This window comes from Garra rufa, chromosome 20 (genome assembly GCF_049309525.1).
Source record: "Garra rufa chromosome 20, GarRuf1.0, whole genome shotgun sequence".
NCBI lineage: Eukaryota > Metazoa > Chordata > Actinopteri > Cypriniformes > Cyprinidae > Garra > Garra rufa.
This window is the reverse complement of record NC_133380.1, coordinates 1,640,073-1,660,598: the sequence shown is the minus strand read 5'-3', so window position 1 is coordinate 1,660,598 and position 20,526 is coordinate 1,640,073. Positions and strand designations below refer to the sequence as shown.

At 33.3% G+C, this 20,526-nt stretch overlaps 2 protein-coding genes across 2 annotated transcripts in view; one reads left to right on the top strand and one right to left on the bottom strand.

The window, feature by feature from the left end:
* notum1b (notum, palmitoleoyl-protein carboxylesterase b) overlaps nt 1-851 on the bottom strand; it is a 22,501-nt gene extending 21,650 nt beyond the window's left edge. The window contains exons 1-3 of the mRNA XM_073826349.1: nt 781-851; nt 597-713; nt 381-524 (exon numbers count right to left, since the gene is read on the bottom strand). Coding sequence (XP_073682450.1) covers nt 381-524; nt 597-713; nt 781-851 — 332 coding nt within the window. The remainder of the gene's footprint in view (nt 1-380; nt 525-596; nt 714-780) is intronic.
* A 3,997-nt stretch (nt 852-4,848) lies between these two features.
* The window catches only part of aspscr1 (ASPSCR1 tether for SLC2A4, UBX domain containing), a 35,848-nt gene continuing 20,170 nt past the window's right edge, over nt 4,849-20,526 (top strand). The window contains exons 1-6 of the mRNA XM_073826044.1: nt 4,849-4,950; nt 5,565-5,620; nt 6,252-6,366; nt 17,222-17,322; nt 19,688-19,745; nt 19,935-20,008. Of these exons, the coding sequence (XP_073682145.1) occupies nt 4,861-4,950; nt 5,565-5,620; nt 6,252-6,366; nt 17,222-17,322; nt 19,688-19,745; nt 19,935-20,008 (494 nt within the window). The 5' untranslated portion in view covers nt 4,849-4,860. The remainder of the gene's footprint in view (nt 4,951-5,564; nt 5,621-6,251; nt 6,367-17,221; nt 17,323-19,687; nt 19,746-19,934; nt 20,009-20,526) is intronic.

Genomic DNA, 20,526 nt, shown 5'->3' with positions numbered 1-20,526 from the left:
GACTGGAAAAGCACACATGAGCAGCGATCTCCCTAAATGACTTCCGTTTGCCAACATGCGGCCTTTGCTCAGAGAGGTCAGACAAACACGGCCGTTCAAAGGGCCGTTAGGAGAGAGTTTGAAGTTTTATTTCCTTTGCTGATGGTCTGGTCGGATAAGGACGGAACTGTTTGTTTGTTCAGACGCTGGTCATTTCCCCAGGGCTCCTCTGCTGCAGGTGAAAGGGTGCAGGAGAACAACTTAAAAGCGAAAAAAACATAACAAAACTCTAAAATTAACATGAAACCAGAAAATTAAAAAAATAAATCAAATTCTAAATATTAACAAAAACTATAACAGTATCTCGGTGATACTAAAATATCACACACTTGTTCACTGACAGTAATCCAGTCTGTTGAGTCGGTGTCAAGCGCACAGACAAAGACGCGAGCAGAAGCTCCTTGTGACGGGAGTCACACCCGATCGGGAGGAATTCATTCCACGGCTCTTCAAAGGGATGCCAGGCTGTCACTGACATACACCTCCTGCTCCATCACAATCCGTCCCGTTAAGAGGAAAAACATGGGCTTAAATTACTCGCAGATGGACGCGCTCACGGGCCCTCCGCGCCAACAGCGGCGCGACACGAAACGCGCGGCCCCTGAGCCCGAGGCACGGAGGCCGGAGACATCAGAGGAATGACTGGAACGATCCCGAGGAGCTCCAGGTTCTGTCTTTAATTCAGAGATGTATGGAGTCACACTTCACGGCCGCTGCAGTGTTGATCCGTTTGATGTTTACAGCTCCTCGCGCCGTTCATAGAAAGCATAGGATGTGTTTAGCGGCTCTTCCTGCTTCGACACCCAGAACATCTTGATTTCGCTTTCCTCCGTTTCATTAGACCGGCTTCCACTTCGCTTATTTGGACCCTTTTGAACTGCTTACTTCAAAGAGATCCAGAGAAAGGTTGCCTTCACTGAACAGACAGCGATCATCAGCCGCAGGTGGAGACCCACCTTCAGTATAGACGGCCAAAATCTCAACTATTCAGCTTGATTTCCTTTAAAATGCTCATTTGCCTTTTCAAAGTGACATCCAGACCAACCGGAGCCAGAGGAGATAGAGTTCAGCATAGATAGATAGATAGATAGATAGATAGATAGATAGATAGATAGATAGATAGATAGATAGATATTCAGATAGATAGATATTCAGATAGATAAATTGATATTCAGATCTATAGATTTATATTCAGATAGATAAATTGATATTTAGATATATTTTCAGATAGACTGATATTAAGATATATACATATATTGATGAATATTTAGATAGATTTTCAGATAGATAGATATTCAGATAGATAAATTGATATTCAGATAAATTGATATTCAGATATATATATATTCAGGTAGATTGATATTCAGATAGATATTCAGATAGATAAAACTGATATTCAGATAAATTGATATTCAGATATATATTCAGATAGATAGATATTCAGATATATATTCAGATTGATTGATATTCAGATAGATAAATTTATATTCAGATAAATTGATATTCAGATAGATATTCAGATATATACGTATATTGATTGATATTCATATATATTAAGATAGATTGATATTCAGATAGATATTCAGATAAATAGATATTCAGATATATATTCAGATAGATAGATATTCAGATAGATAAATTGATATTCAGATAGATATTCAGATAGATTGATATTCAGATACATATTCAGATAGATTGATATTCAGATATATTTTCAGATAGATTGATATTCAGATATATTTTCAGATAGATTGATATTCAGATATATTTTCAGATAGATTGATATTCAGATAGATAAATTGATATTCAGATAGATATTCAGATAGATTGATATTCAGATACATATTCAGATAAATTGATATTCAGATAGATATTCAGATAGATTGATATTCAGATACATATTCAGATAGATTGATATTCAGATATATTTTCAGATAGATTGATATTCAGATAGATACATTTGATATTCAGATATATATTCAGATAGATAGATATTCAGATAGATAAATTGATATTCAGATACATATTCAGATAGATTGATATTCAGATATATTTTCAGATAGATTGATATTCAGATATATATATATTCAGGTAGATTGATATTCAGATATATATTCAGATAGATAGATATTCAGATAGATAAACTGATATTCAGATAAATTGATATTCAGATATATATTCAGATAGATAGATATTCAGATATATATTCAGATTGATTGATATTCAGATAGATAAATTTATATTCAGATAAATTGATATTCAGATAGATATTCAGAGAGATAGATTGATATTCAGATATATAAGTATATTGATTGATATTCATATATATTAAGATAGATTGATACTCAGATAGATATTCAGATAAATAGATATTCAGATATATATTCAGATAGATAAATTGATATTCAGATAGATATTCAGATAGATTGATATTCAGATACATATTCAGATAGATTGATATTCAGATATATTTTCAGATAGATTGATATTCAGATAGATATTCAGATAGATACATTTGATATTCAGATATATATTCAGATAGATAGATATTCAGATAGATAAATTGATATTCAGATACATATTCAGATAGATTGATATTCAGATATATTTTCAGATAGATTGATATTCAGATAGATATTCAGATCGATTGATATTCAGATAGATATTCAGATAAATTGATATTTAGATATATATTCAGATAGATAGATATTCAGATCGACTGATAATCAGATAGATATTCAGATAAATAGATATTTAGATATATATTCAGATAGATTGATATTCAGATAGATAGATATTCAGATACATATTCAGATAGATTGATATTCAGATATATTTTCAGATAGATTGATATTCAGATAGATATTCAGATAGGTAAATTTGATATTCAGATATATATTTAGATAGATAGATATTCAAATAGATAAATTGATATTCAGATATATATTCAGGTAGATTGATATTCAGATAGATATTCAGATAGATACATTTGATATTCAGATAGATAGATAGATAGATAGATAGATATTCAGATAGATAAATTGATATTCAGATATATATTCAGGTAGATTGATTTTCAGATAGATATTCAGATAGATACATTTGATATTCAGATAGATAGATAGATAGATAGATAGATAGATAGATAGATAGATAGATAGATAGATAGATAGATAGATAGATAGATAGATAGATAGATAGATATTCAGATAGATAAATTGATATTCAGATATTCAGGTAGATTGATATTCAGATAGATACATTTGATATTCAGATATATATTCAGATAGATAGATAGATAGATAGATAGATAGATAGATAGATAGATAGATAGATATTCAGATAGATAAATTGATATTCAGATATTCAGGTAGATTGCTATTCAGATAGATATTCAGATAGATACATTTGATATATAGATAGATAGATAGATAGATAGATAGATAGATAGATAGATAGATAGATAGATAGATAGATAGATAGATAGATAGATATTCAGATAGATAAATTGATATTCAGATATTCAGGTAGATTGATTTTCAGATAGATATTCAGATAGGTACATTTGATATTCAGATAGATAGATAGATAGATAGATAGATAGATAGATAGATAGATAGATAGATAGATAGATAGATAGATAGATAGATAGATAGATAGATAGATAGATAGATAGATAGATAGATAGATATTCAGATAGATAAATTGATATTCAGATATTCAGGTAGATTGCTATTCAGATAGATATTCAGATAGATAAATTGATATTCAGATATATATTCAGATAGATACATTTGATATTCATATATATATTCAGATAGATAGATAGATAGATAGATAGATAGATAGATAGATAGATAGATAGATAGATAGATAGATAGATATTCAGATAGATAAATTGATATTCAGATATTCAGGTAGATTGATATTCAGATAGATATTCAGATAGATAAATTGATATTCAGATAGATATTCAGATAGATAAATTGATATTCAGATATATATTCAGATGGATTAAAATTTAGATATATATTCAGATAGATTAATATTCAGATAGATATTCAGATAAATTGTTATTCAGATATATATTCAGGTAGATTGATATTCAGATAGATTGAAATTCAGATAGATAAATTAATATTAAGATATATATTCAGATAGATATATATTCATTTTTAGATAGATATTCAGATAAATATATAGATTGATATTCATATATTTATTGAGATAGATTGATATTCAGATAGTCTGATATTCAGATAGATATTCAGATATATAGATTGATATTCCATGTGCATTTAGTCTAAATGTAGGCTACTGTAAGATTGAAAATTTATTTTATTGCGTCTAAAATATATATTTTGGTATGTGAATTTCAAAAATAGTGTTTGTTGAGCTTTGAACTGTGAACATTATAGGCTATATAGCATATATTTAAAATATCTTTGGCCCAGAAAAAATATCCCAATATCCATAAACTGAGTTGTTTATAAATACTCTTCTCTTTGTAGCAGTTCAAAACAACACATGTAGAAACTTCCACATTTTTGTGGCTCATCAAGGAAACAGTTTGTGAATTCAGCGGTTTTCAGACTCATTCGGCCAGTCGAATTCCGAACAATCCGTTCAGATAAAGCAGCGCAGATGTTTGGGGAGAATTCGGGGTCAGTTTGTGATCATGTTGATGGTGTGGTCAAAACAGTCCAGTCTAACACAAACTGCGGCTATAATATCAGCGATAGAGTTCAATATGTCGCAATATGTCGCGTTTCAGCTGCGCATAAAGTTTTGTCAAACAAACATCGTGACGTCACAAGTGTCATGGCGGCGAGCAGTTCGGCTGTGTCAGTTTTAACTCCAAATGGACGAAGACAGACTATCAAAGTGTCTGCAAACACACCTTTATTACAGGTACGAGCTCGTTCACACACTCGTGTGTATTTACGAATCATGTCGCGAAGTCTGCGTGTGTTTACAGCGGCTCAAACCTAGTCAGCTTCTCGGATAATCGCGCTCTGACTCAGCCGAACTAGTATGTTCCCTATCTAGACAGCATTTGTGGGCAACGCAGATGCGTTAGAAGTGCTATCTATGCAACGAGCTGTCTATAGAGCACATATTGCGCTTGTCATTGTAGGATCAGGTTAACTACAAACCACTTAACAGTCATAGCTTTGGTGATCATAAACGCATTCTGAACTAATAGTACACGCATTCCCTAATCCCTACCTAGTGCACTAGACAGCCTTTGTTTTGGGGCATTGTGTTTAGATTGAACTGAGCTGGAAATATCCTAATCAGCAATCTTGGGCATCGTAGGTACAGTAAATTCTAGATCAGATGAGCTAGTGAGCTGCCTATGTAGTGCACTAGATGTGTTGACAACATGACAGGCCCGATCATAATGATTTGACACTTCTGGTGTAACAGGATGATGCTAGTTTTCTTACATTTTCAGGCTGATTTGAATATTAAATAATGAGTTTTATGTTTAGAAATAATTAATTTTTAAATGTTTAATTCAGGTTCTTGAGGATGTGTGTAAGAAACACGGCTTTAATCCAGATGAACATGGACTCAAGTAAGTGTAACTTGAAATATGTGTTTGTAATACATATGTATGTATGTGTGTGTGTGTGTGTGTGTGTATTATTATTATTATTATTATAAAAGTATGTATAATTTCATGTTTATTATTAAGTTAAGTAGGGTGTATATGTGACCCTGGACCACAAAAACAGTCATAAGGGTCGATTTTTAAAAAATCGACATTTATGCATTATCTGAAAGCTGAATAAATAAACTTTTCATTGATGTATGACAATATTTGGCTGAGATACAACTATTTGAAAATATGTAATCAGAGGGTGCAAAAAAATCTAAATATTGAGAAAATCGCCTTTAAAGTTGTCCAAATGAAGTTCTTAGCTATGCAAAGTGCTAATCAAAAATTCATTTTTATATATTTAGGGTAGGAAATTTGGAACATGGATCTTTACTTATTATCTTAATGATTTTTTGGCATACAAGAAAAATGATGATTTGGACCCATACAATGTATTGTTGGTGCTACTTAAGACTGGGTTTGTGGTCCAGGGTCACACATTTGAATATATTTATTTATATATATATATATATATATATATATATATATATGTATGTGTGTGTGTGTGTCTGGCAGCTCATTGTCTCTGTTTTGTCTTTGTCCGCAGGTTTCAGAGGAATGTTCTAGATTTGTCTCTGCAGTGGCGTTTTGCCAGTCTGCCCAATAATGCCAAGCTGGAGATGGTGGCGTGTTCACGGCCGCAGATGGGAGCTGAGAGCGCGGTGTGTGTCTGCATGTTTAACACCACTGTCTGTTTGTCAGTGACACTTCATTAAATCAGTTGATTTAGTTTGGCTGCTTTAGCCAGAACTGACACAGATTGACCACTGAAAATATGTGCAATTTAACAATTTGCACATGAAGCCACAGTGAAATCCCCATATCTCTGGAACTGAGCCATACTGGGCCTGAAAAATGAATATTGCAAAAGAAATGCTTATTAAGAACCAACATCTAAAGAGATATTAAGGCCCAATCCCAATTCTATTTTCTACCCCTTCGCCTACCCCTCGCCCCTTCCCCTTGTCCCTTGAAACAAAGTGTAAAGGGGAAGGGCTAAAATATTTCCCCTAAGAAATGGGACACCACTACAACACTGTTATACATCATCATAGGTTGTCGCTAGTTCCTAATGTTACGTCAGAGGACATGCGCAGATGTTTATCACTCATTCCAAGATGTCAAAATGTTGTCATGTTTCAAAAAGTACAAATGTACGCTGTACGCACCGTTCATTCACATGTGGCCGTAAGCAAAACAAACAACGTGTTATCACATGCGCGGCAAATTGCTAATCAGTGTAGTGGTGCCTGGAGAAGTATATATGCTTCATTTGTGAATTTCGTTTTCAACTTTCTATTTGAACGCGTTCGTTTTCTGGATCCTTGGACTAAAATGTTTACAGGGGTTCACTTGTTTAAGAAATTTCTGATCGTAAAAATCAGCTTCTTTTTATTTGTAAGGTATCGTTTTTATTATTATGTACTGATTTAAATTACTGGTGCGGTAGACGTATCGGGCGCAGGTGCATTCATCAAATACATTTCAAAGCAAGCCGGCTCCACGGTCCTGACTGCATCATCACTGCCTTTATTGGGTGTTTTTAGCGAATATTTACATTTATTCACATGACTGGATGTGGTGGACTGCCATGATTTTGGCGAATGCCGGACACTACTGAATAATGCGCATCAGAGGGGATTTAAAAAGTGAAAGTGTATACACCGTATACCTGCGTACACCCTCCACTACACCACCGTTGCAAATTGCCGTGCCACTGGTCTTTCATGTTTCTAACATGCAGTCAAGTGTATATGACATAAAAATATATTTTGTAATATCGTGCAATCAGTGCTATCTGCTAGCAAACTTTAGCGATTTTTTTGCAAACGTTTATTTACAAAACAACACCATAAACACAAACACAAGATTGAAGGTAATATACATATAATGAAACATTATCATCAAAATCCTTATTAAAGGCAAAAATTACTTATATTTACGAGTCTGCTTGCTCGAGTGAGCAGCCATGTTGGAAATTTCTCTTAGCCCTTCGTTTGAAGTGAGGTCCTGAAAAATCTTCGTTTGGAGGGCTATCTGGCCCTTCCCCTTACCCCTACCCCTCCAACCAAAAGAGAAATGAGACACCCCTACCCCTTCACGTGAACGCGCCAAACGGAGGGGTAGGGCTAAGTGTAGGGGTAAGGGGTAGAATTGGGATTGAGCCTAAGACTTTTTGAGTTACCTGGAATCGAACTTTGGGGGGGGGGGGGGACTTCATCTTTCTGAAGTCATTTTATCCTCCTGTAATTTGGCTCCAAAGGTGAAAATTGTCATTTTGGGTTGCTCAGTAAATAAACATCCATGATATTTAATGTTTTTTTTTAGAAAAAAGAGAAGTTTCTGAAATGTGGTTGATTTGACATGAAAATGAGACTTTGGCCTTCGATTATGTGATGCATTCATGAGGGAAACTGAATAGTCAGCTGGAAATAATGTAGGATGGGATGTTGTGCATTGTGATTTTATTGGATCGTGAAAAATATGAGCTGTGGTTTTATTGGCTAATATAATAATTTTTGCATGTTCCAGAAGTGGTGCATGTTATTATGAAACTTCATTCGACTCGGCATGACCAAGGATTCAGAGGGAAAAAAAAGAATTTTCCTTCTAGACCGTACAGTTCAAAAGTTATTAGCATAAAAAAATTTACATTTCGGACAAGTGGTGGCCCTAGAGAGTTTGAGTTAGAGACTTCAAATTAGTTAATGTTGAGACTGTCCTCTATCAGTGTGCCAAATTACACAACTTTCCCGCAAACAGTTCTATGGGCTGCTATAGATTTCCAGAGCGATTTTTGGCGAAACCATTGAGAAATTATAAGCAAAAATAGCCATTTTTCATATCTCCTGACCACTAGGTGGCACTGCGCCAAAACACTGCAGGTAGCCTCAGGTCATGCTTGTTGTAACACACACCAAGTTTAGTCTCATTACGCTAAACCGTTTCAGAGATATAGCCTCACATCCATTTTTGGTAGAAATCTACGCTTTTCGTAGAATTCATTTGTGTGTTATTCGAGAACGGTTTGACTAATCAACTTGAATTCCATAATGTTTTGCCAGCACGGTCTGAAGAAGATCTGAGCCAATTTTGGTGAAAATCAGACAAACCATCTAGGAGGAGTTCAAAAAAGTAGGTGTTACGAACTATTAAACTTAGGGAAAAAACTAAATCTTACGATTTTTGAAATTTGGACTTCATTCGACTCGACATGACCCAGGGATTCAGAAAAAAATTCAGAGAATTTTCCTTCTAGACCGAACGGTTCAAAAGTTATTAGCATAAAATAATTGAAATTTTGGACAAGTGGTGGCGCTAGAGAGTTTGAGTTAGAGACTCAACAATGTTAATGTTCAGACTGTCCTCTATCCGTGTACCAAATTACACAGCTTTCCCGCAAGCAGTTCTATGGGCTCCCATAGATTTCCGAATACGATGCTTGGCCCCTAATAAACAAGTACAATAGTTCTGATGTAATTTAAAAAAATAACAGCAATTATAATCAATAATTTTGAGTAAAATAATGGTGATTATGAGTTTATCCATTATGCATCATGACTAAAATATAAGCTTTAATGGACTAAAACTAGACTTAATTTCCCAAACGTTCAGTCAACTAAAACAGGACCGTTTGACTAAATAAAAAATAAATTTCAAATACTACAGAACCAGTCATAACGGTCAGTTTTTTTACATTGGGATTTATATGCTTTCCATTGATGTATGGTTTGTTAGGATAGGATATTTGAAAATCGGGAATCTGAGGGTGCAAAAAAACATCTAAATATTGAGAAAATCGCCTTTAAAGTTGTCCAAATTAGGTTTTTAGCCATGCATATTACTAATCAAAAATTAAGTTTTGATATATGTATGGTAGGAAATGTACAAAATATCATCATAGGAAATGATCTTTACCTAATATCCTAATGACTTTTGGCATCAAAAATAAAAAAATTATCATTTTGACCCATACAGTGTATTTTTGGCTGTTGCTACAAATATATATATATAAATACCCGTGCTGCTTAAGACTGGTTTTGTGGTCCAGGGTCACATTTGATACAGGACTAAGACTAAATGAAGAAGCATTGCAGAATGAGCTTTGCTCTGTAACTGCAGGCGATGTGAGCGTTACGTAAGAGTTTAGTAAACATCTCTGCGTTCTTTCTGAGAAGTGATGCTTTCTCTGTCAGCGATCAGGGAGTTTAATGATCTCTCGTAATACCGCGCTGTGTGTGCTCAACTACCTCACCGGTCCAGCGTTTACTACAGCGTCACGCGCTGTGAAAATAATCAGCAGCTTGTTTGATTCCTTACTTCAAAACCTTTATTTTTGCTCTTTGAACACACATTCCACCTTAAACCAAAAGAAATGCAAAATAGGGCTGGAATCGCTTAAAAATCAAGCCAGTTCTTCATTTTTAAATGAAGAATCACTAAAAGGAGCCGTTTAACCTTCAGAAAACGCTGTAGGTTCATCTCGGGTTGCCAAACTGAGTGTTATTCATCCAACTTTTACATTTGTCAATAGCGTTTCATACAATACTAATCGTTTCAAAGCAGCTTGAAATATGATTTCAGTCAGTTTTTAAAGCTATTCAGTTCAATGTTAATTCTGGTTCAGTTCAATAACTGTAAATTTATCAATTTCAGCTGTAAAGCAGCTCTAAAAAGACAAAAGAGTCATTATTCAGATCAATTGAGTTTTTGATTTAGTTAAATAACTCAGTAAAGTTCATTTATTATAATGAAGATATGAAGACAATTTCAAAAGTCATTATTCAGATTATTTCAGTTCACTGTTGATTCTGATTGTTCAATAACTGTCTAAAGTTAATTTATTATAGTAAAAAGTTCAATTTCAGCTGTAAAACAGTTCTAATAGATTCATTTTTCAGATCCGTTTAATTCAATTTTGATTCTGATTCAGTTCAATAACCGTCTGAAGTTCATCAAGTATGAAACAGGTTTAACTTCAAATCTAAAGCAGCTCTAAAATGATTAAAGAGTCATTGTTCAACTCAATTCAATTTAAAGTCAATAGTCAATTTATAGTAAATTTAAAATCAGATCAATTAAGTTCATTTTGATTCTGATTCAGTTCATTATAAAAACAAGTTTAATTTCATTTAATAACATCTTTAAAATAGACAATTTTTGACGTAAAGCAGCTCTAAAAGGAAAATGGAGTCATTATTAGGATCATTAGATAAATTGAATTCAGATTTGTATCAGTAACTAATAACTCTAACATCAATAATGAAACCAGTTCAAATTAAGCCATAAAACAGCTCTAAAAGGGCATTACTCAATCTAATTTTGTTCAATGCTGATTCAATTCAGGTCAATAACTGAGAAGTTCATTATGAAACAAGTTCAATTTAAGCTGTAAAGCAACTCTAAAAAGACAATATAGTAATTAATCAGATCAATTTAGTTAATTGTGATTACGATTTAGTTCATTTAACTTAAGTTCATTCATTTTAACAATTATACAAGTTTAATGTCAACTAAAAAGCAGCTCTAAAAAGGCGTTTGAGTCATTACTCAGATAAATTCAGTTCAGTGTTGATTTTGATTTGGTTCAGTAATAGTCTAAACTTCATTCGTTATAAAAACAAGTTCAATTTCAGTTCTTAAAGACAGTAGAGTTATTGTTCAGATCAATTTAATTTCATTTTGATTCAGATTTAGTTCAACAACTAATCATTCTAAAATCCAAAAAGCCAATAAAGTCAATATTAAGATCAATTTAGTTACTTATAGCTATAAATATTGCAATAATTGTAAATGTATAGAACTAGTGGAACAAACCAGATAACACACATTGCTTTACACATTTTAGTTTAGTTTGGACCAAATGTTGGTAGTAGTGTAATGAGCTTTATGCTTTTGTCAGAACAGATGTTTGATGTGTTTTATGCTGTTGTGTAATGGTTTATATCAGCCCAGCGTAACCCGGTTCATTTGCACTTTGTTTACGAGCGTGTGTAATTATGCATTCCTGTCAATTACATGTTTGCGTGTCGTTTTGTGTTTGTCACATCCGTCCAGTGGTCAGTAAACATCCGTCTGGCCAGAACACATCTGCACTGCAGCTTCTGTCAGCGAATGAGCATCTGTCAGAAGACCAGAAAAACACCTAAAACTAAAAAAAACTAAAATGAAACTGAAAATATAAAAATAAAAACTAATACACAAAAATATAATGGTGTGTTAAAAATATACATTGTTGCGTTGACACAGGGTTCATACAAGATGCTTAAAGTGCTTGGAGTACTGGAATTTGAAATTTAAGGCCTGAAAAACCCTTGAAAATAGCAATATTCTTGAAGAGGAACTTAAACTGCTTGAATTATTGAAAGACAATATATCTATGAAATAAGTGTTTAATTTTGTCAATAACCGCACATCATTTTACGCATTCAAAATTAAAAAAACATCATACCTTTTTTGCTTATTTCAGTTAATGTCAGAAACAGTCTAAGCCAGTAGTAGTCCTGACAGTGTTGTGTAAACATGGCTGAACGCTGGAACTGCTCCAGTTGATCCAAACTCATGAATTTGATCATTAATTTCAAGTGATTCACTAGCAAACATCAGATCAAATTAAAAGAGCCATTTATTTTCATCATCGCTTGTACCTATTTTAAAAAGCATGTAGTGATGGGTGAAACGGAGCTTTTCAAAACTCTGAATCAGTTTAACTATTGTGTCGCAAAATGATTCGTCATTTCGAAGCACTCCAATTAGATTGTATATCACAAATCATTTGTTTCAGATCAGGACTTCAAATCATGTATCGCGAATAATTTGATTTAGGTCGGAACTTTGCATATTGCAAATCATTTGATTCAGATCAGGACTTTGGAGCATAGTTGTGAATCATTTGATTCAGATAGGAACTTCTGAGCGTGAATCATGAATCATTTGATTCAGATCAGGACTTTAGAGTAGGGTTGTGAATCATTTGATTAGACCAGAACTTTGGAGCATAGTTGTGAATCATTTGATTCAGATCAGGACTTTAGAGCAGGGTTGTGAATCATTTGATTCAGATCAGGACTTTAGAGCAGGGTTGTGAATCATTTGATTCAGATCAGGACTTTAGAGCAGGGTTGTGAATCATTTGATTCAGATCAGGACTTTAGAGCAGGGTTGTGAATCATTTGATTCAGATCAGGACTTTGGAGCATAGTTGTGAATCATTTGATTCAGATCAGGACTTTGGCGCAGGGTTGTGAATCATTTGATTCAGATCAGGACTTTGGCGCATAGTTGTGAATCATTTGATTCAGATCAGGACTTTAGAGCAGGGTTGTGAATCATTTGATTCAGATCAGGACTTTAGAGCAGGGTTGTGAATCATTTGATTCAGATCAGGACTTTAGAGCAGGGTTGTGAATCATTTGATTCAGATCAGGACTTTAGAGCAGGGTTGTGAATCATTTGATTCAGATCAGGACTTTAGAGCAGGGTTGTGAATCATTTGATTCAGATCAGGACTTTGGAGCATAGTTGTGAATCATTTGATTCAGATCAGGACTTTGGCGCAGGGTTGTGAATCATTTGATTCAGATCAGGACTTTGGCGCATAGTTGTGAATCATTTGATTCAGATCAGGACTTTAGAGCAGGGTTGTGAATCATTTGATTCAGATCAGGACTTTGGCGCATAGTTGTGAATCATTTGATTCAGATCAGGACTTTGGCGCATAGTTGTGAATCATTTGATTCAGATCAGGACTTTGGCGCAGGGTTGTGAATCATTTGATTCAGATCAGGACTTTGGCGCAGGGTTGTGAATCATTTGATTCAGATCAGGACTTTGGCGCATAGTTGTGAATCATTTGATTCAGATCAGGACTTTGGAGCATAGTTGTGAATCATTTGATTCAGATCAGGACTTTAGAGCAGGGTTGTGAATCATTTGATTCAGATCAGGACTTTGGCGCATAGTTGTGAATCATTTGATTCAGATCAGGACTTTGGCGCATAGTTGTGAATCATTTGATTCAGATCAGGACTTTGGAGCATAGTTGTGAATCATTTGATTCAGATCAGGACTTTGGCGCAGGGTTGTGAATCATTTGATTCAGATCAGGACTTTGGAGCATAGTTGTGAATCATTTGATTCAGATCAGGACTTTGGAGCATAGTTGTGAATCATTTGATTCAGATCAGGACTTTAGAGCAGGGTTGTGAATCATTTGATTCAGATCGGGACTTTGGAGCATAGTTGTGAATCGTTTGATTCAGATCAGGACTTTGGAGCATAGTTGTGAATCATTTGATTCAGATCAGGACTTTAGAGCAGGGTTGTGAATCATTTGATTCAGATCAGGACTTTGGAGCATAGTTGTGAATCATTTGATTCAGATCAGGACTTTAGAGCAGGGTTGTGAATCATTTCATTTAGATCGGAACTTCAGAGCATGGCATTATTTGATTCAAATAGGAATGTTGGACCGTGGATCACGAATCATTTGATTCAGATCAGAACGTCGGAGTGAGGATCTGTTTTTGTTAAACAGTAGAAAAGGCAGTACAGTTATAGAAACATAATGTAACAAGAAAATTTACCCTGGTTTTACTATAGTAAATCTGTAGAATATCTTATAATTCACTTTGTAATGTTTACTTTTATTTTTGCCATTTTTTCAAAATGGAAAATTAAAGAAGCAGTGATTGACAAGTCCTTGAAAGCCCTGCAGTTTGACTTCACAGTATCTGTACGATCCCTGTTGACAGGAAGTGCTCTCTATGACATCACAGCTCAGGCTCGATGACATCATCGGTTCCGCCGAACCACACGCATCCAAACGCGCAGCACGGCGTCCGTTCGGCACAAGAGCTCTGATCGCATCTGCCGTTTTACAGGACTGTGTTTACAACGGCGAGAGACAGCGAGAGGAGCGTTTGTGCGTTTGTAGCCGGATGAAAGGAAAAGGAAAATCACGCTCTCGTTTGATTGAGAGATCAAGGGCGAAAGCGATTAATGAGCGGCCCGCTCGTAAAGCACGATGGGTAAACCACCGTCCCGCTCTTCCCGCCAGCGTTTAACGGCCGCTCTCGCTCATGCTTCAGGCATGTGGATATATGTGTGTGTGTTTCTGTGGTTCTGTGGGCCTTGATGTGCTGCCCGGCTCCGTCTCACATTCTTCTGCTCAATTACAGGCTCTTCAGCATCTCCTGCGTGCTTTTCAGGTTTTTATCTCTTATAAAATGATTTTGGATCCGAGTTGGGGTTATTATTTACCACAGGCTTGTGAGGCTTTGAAACACAGTCAAGAGTTTTTAAGAGCGTTTGGATCAGACTCTCATTTCTTTCATGTTGTCTTTTCATGTCGATAACTGCTTTATTATTGTGGTGTTGTTGACTTCTGATTTCCATAAACGTACAAAAAGTGAACATGCTATCTAGCTGGGAATTTTATATACACCAAATCAAAATAAAAGACCCTGGACCACAAAACCAGTCTCAAGATATTTTGTACATTTCCTATAGTAAATATATCAACATTTAATTTAAGAACTTAATTTGGACAACTTTAAAGGCGATTTTCTATCCTAAGAAACGTACATCAATGCCAACCTCATTTATTCAGATTTTAGATTATGTAAACGTCTCAATTTCACAAAATCAACTCTTGTGATTGTTTTTTTTTGTTTTTTTTTGTGGTCCAGGGTCATGTATGTGTGTGTACTGTGTATATTTATTATGTATATATAAACACACAAACATACATGTGCATTGCCGCTCAAATGTTTAGGATCAGTATGATTTTTAATGCTTTTAAAGGACTTTTCTGCTCATTAAAGCTGTGTTTATTTGAATAAAAATGCAGAAAAAATTTTAATATTGTGAAATATTAATGCAATTCAAAATAATGGTTTTCTATTTTAATATACTTTAAAATGTAATTTATTTCTGTGATGCAAAGCAAATTTTTCAGCATCATTACTGCAGTCTTTAGTGTCACACGATCCTTCAGAAATCATTTTAATATGCTGATTTATTAACAGTGATATTTTTTTAGGATTCTTTGATAAATAAAACTTAAAAAAGAAAGCATTTATTTAAAATAGAAAACTTTGGGGTCAGTTAATTTTTTCTTTCTTTCTCTCTTTGAAAGAAATGAATACTTTTATTCAGGAAGGATGTGTTAAATTGATTAAAAAGTGAGAGTAAAGACTTTATTATATTCTATATTGTTAAAAAAGATTTCTATTTGAATAAATGCAGTTCTTTTAAACTTTTTATTGATCAAAGAATCCTGAAAAAGTATCACAGGTTCCAAAAAAATCTTAAGCAGCACAACTGTTTCCAACATTGATAATAAAATTAATAAATCAGTATATTAGAAAGAAATCATGTGACATTGTAGACTGGAGTAATGATGCTGAAAATTCAACTTTGCATCACAGAAATAAATTAAATTTTAAAGTATATTAAAATAGAAAGCCACTATTTTAAATGGCATTAACATTTTACAATATTACAGGGTTTTTTTCTGTATTTTTACAGAATACATTGGTATTTTTAATATAACAAATTATATTTTAAAGTATATTAAAATAAAAATAAAAAACTGTTATTTTGAATTGCAATTATTTCATAATATTACTTTTTTTCCAGTATTTTTCATCAAATAAATTGAACTTTGATGAGCATAAGAGACTTTAAAAAAACATTTAAAATCTTACTGATCCCAAACTTTTAAGCGGCAGTGTATATATTAAGGAAAAACATGTTAGCTTTGTATATAAAATATTGATATTTATATATAATATAAATGATAGACGTATACATACAAATATTTTTTCTGTAGTATGTAAACATCAACTTTTATTTTAAATGCAATTAATTGTAAGTAATCGTTTTACAGCCCTAATCCAGATGTTTCAGCACTGATTGAAAATAAGAGAACTAAAGCTTTTATTTTATTTAAAATTTAAAATTAAAAATGAAAATATAAAATAAAAGCTAATTAATAAAATTTATAAAAAAATTTAATAGTATTTAAATTACTATTTTGCTATATGTAGTAAAATAGTGACTTCTGTTCAAAAGTTTGGGGTCAGTATGATTTTTTTAAAAGAAATTAATACTTTTATTTATCAAGGATGCACTAAAGTAATAAAGTGCCAGTAAAGCATTTCTATTTCAAATAAATGTTGTTCTTTTCAGCTTCAAATAAAATGTATCAACTCTTTTCAACATTGATAATAATCATAAATGTTTCTTGAGCAGCAAACCAGCATATTAGAATGATTTCTGAAGCATCATGTGATCTGAAGACTGCAGTAATGATGCTGAAAATTCAGCTTTGATCACAGAAATAAATTACAATTTAACAGATATTCACATAGAAAACAGCTGTTTTAAATAGTAATCATATTTCACTTTTTTTATTAAACAAATCCAGCCTTGGTGTGCAGAAAATGCCCATTTTTGCCCATTTTTCATAATAATTTTTAACAAGTTCTCTGTCATGTCTGTGTTTTGTTTCAGGTGCGGATCGCGCTGCAGATGGAGGACGGCTGTCGTCTTCAAGGCTCTTTCTCGAGTGGACAGACGTTATGGGATCTCCTGACCCACTTTCCTCAAACCAGGTGTGTGTTGTTGTGTGAGTGAAAGCTGCAGCTGATTCACGTTTGAGTGTGTGGTTTATATGTGTGTGTTCTTTCTGTCTCTATTGATTGAAGTGAAACACATTCCTCTCCAGCAGAATCGAGTTCCCCGCTGCGGTTTTTAAATGCAGCCAGATCGTGTGAACCGTAAGACTCGCGGGACGTTTTACGAGCGCTCAGCGCCGCTGCCAAACGCTTTAAACCCTCATAACGCATTTGTGTCCGTTTTGACCCGGCAGAAACACAAAAACATTTCTAAAACATGCATAGTTTTTAGTGCATGAATTAAACTTTGCAAATGTTTTAAGACTTTTGAAATACACCTCATTTATTTTTTTCAGATTTTTTACATCTGTTTTTTTAGAGATATAACCATTTTCATGTTCGGGTCATTTTTGACCCGGGAATGTATGGAATACCATTAGATGTGAAAATACTTTCTGTAAAATGATCTGTGAAGTTATATTAGTGTCAAAAAACTGTTTCCTCATATCTCACATACTTTTGAGACTGAATTTTGTTGATAAACATGAAAATGTGTATTGACAAACCATTGCAGCATGAAAAATTAAGCACTTTTATTATCTGAAAGTGAATGTTTATGCAAGCTAAATGTTTTTTTTTTAGTTTGGAAACTTTTCAGAGTAATATGTTTTTTGATCCTGTTTTGTTAAAAATAAACGTAGTTTTCAGAAATTTTCAAGCAATCAAGGTATAATTTTTTTTATTTTTATTATTCCAATAGGGTTAATACTGATAATTCTCAGATTATATGTTCTTAAAAATGTAATGTAATTATATATTTAAATAAAATAAAAAAAAAGTTTTTTTAATGAAGTCTTATGTGCTCATTAATGTTTCATTTATTTGATCAAAAATACAGAAAAAGCTAATTAAAAAAAAAATATTTTTTTTTAATTAATATATGTTTTCTTTTTGTTACATACTTTAAAAAAATTATTTATTTCTGGGATGCAAGGCTGAATTTTCAGCTATTTTATTATGTTATGCTATTTTATTATCAATATTGGAAACAGTTGGAAACAAACTTTTACATAATTTTTTTGATGAATAAAAAGAACAGCATTTATTCAAAATAGAAGTTTTTACTATCACTTTTTATCAAATTAATACATCCTTGCTGAATAAAAATATAAATTTCTTTCAAAGAACGAAAGAAAAAAAATACTGACCCCAAACTTTGAACAGTAGTGTATATTGTTAATATAAATGCAGTTCTTTTTAACTTTTTATTCATCAAAGAATCCTTAAAGAATCACAGGTTCCAAAAACAATATTAAGCAGCACAACTGTTTCAAACACTGATAATAAATCAGTATATTAGAATGATTTCTGAAGGATCATGTGACACTGAAGACTGCAGTAATGATGCTGAAAATTCAGCTTTGCATCACAGAAATAAATTCTATTTTAAAGTATATTAACATAGAAAAACACTATTTTAAATTGCAATAATATTTCACAATATTACTGCTTTTTCTGTATTTTTAACTAAAGGAAAGCAGCCTTGATGAGCACTTCTTTAAAAAAAAAAAAAAACACACAAAATCTTACTGATCCCAAACTTTTAAACGGCAACGGCTACAGCTAATGCCAAATGCTGCACTTTTCACATGTCTCTTTAAATGGAGTTTTTAATTATACAAGGTTTTTGTGTCATTTGGAGCTACCGCTCATCATGTGGTGCGACCAATAGTCACAATAACTGTATTAAATTAAAAATAAAATATTTTTGTGGCTGAAATATGAATCCTTGCTACATTATGCTTAAGTGACTGGTTTTAATAAAACATTTTTATCAGTTTTACGGAATTTACAGGAAAAATAAGTCTGCTACATATAAGAAGGCAACTTTGAAATTATAGAACAAAAATATGTAATAAGATGCAAATGTGTGTGTGTGTGTGTGTGTGTGTGTGTGTGTGTGTGCATATATATATATATATATATATATATATATATATATATATATATGTATATATATATGGCCATGTTCTCATAGGCTCCTCCCACTGCTACAACAGGCCCCTCCCCTATCCTCACTGGCCACTCCCCCAGCTGTCACAGAACCTTAACTGCAATAAATTACATAAATTGACTTAAATACAATGGGATTCCGTTTGATTCCAAGTTTCATTCCCTTAAAAATCCAAAGCCGTTTTCCCAGAAACATGTGCCCTAAAAAACCTGTTGGTCTCAATCCAAGAACTGGACGTGTATACAGTATATCAGACACACGTGTTTGTGTCGCACGCACAGATCAGAATCCGGCCCGTGTTTGTTTGTTCTCCCCTGACAGATATTGTGATGCGTTTCCTCCTCGCAGGACGTCGGATCTGGACGCGTCTGGACCCACACCAGTGTGTGTTTACATGAGAGACGAGGTGAGACCGGCGCTTGATCTCTAAACATCTCTGAACACAAGATGTTTCGTCAATCCGGGCTTTTTGTGGATGATGAAATGTACCAGAAATATCCCATAGATGGTTTTCTCACTAATATGCGGCTTCATTCTCAGATCTGTCATATTGTGGAATTAAATAGCCGTTTCACAGCTTGGTTTTGTTGTTTAGGTGAGCGGTGAGGATGCGCTGAAGAAGACGACTCTGAAGTCTCTGGGTCTCACAGGAGGAAGTGCCATCATACGGTGAGCTGTTCGTCTCAGTAGCCAGGTTTCCATCCAAGGTTTTTTTTTTTTTTGGTGGAAAAACACACATTATTTTTTCACTCAATTATGTTGTAATAACGAGATGTTATGTCTTTTTAACGACATCTTTTCTCATTAAACCTACATCTTTTTTCGTAATAACGAGATGTTTTCTTGTTGAAACTGCGTTTTTTCACGCAAAAATGACAATTATCTTGTTAAAATGACATTTTATTTTCTCATAATAATGTTTTCTCATTAAAGTGACATCTTTTCTCTTAAAAACAAGAAATGTCATTAAACCAGAATAATTATCTTGTTAAAACTACATTTTTTTTCATTAAAACTACGTAATTATCTCGTTATAACGACATCTTTTCCCGTTAAAACGACATCTTTTCTCGTAAAAACTACGTAATTATCTCGTTATAACGACATCTTTTCCTGTTAAAACGACATATTTTCTCGTAAAAACTACGTAATTATCTCGTTATAACGACATCTTTTCCTGTTAAAAC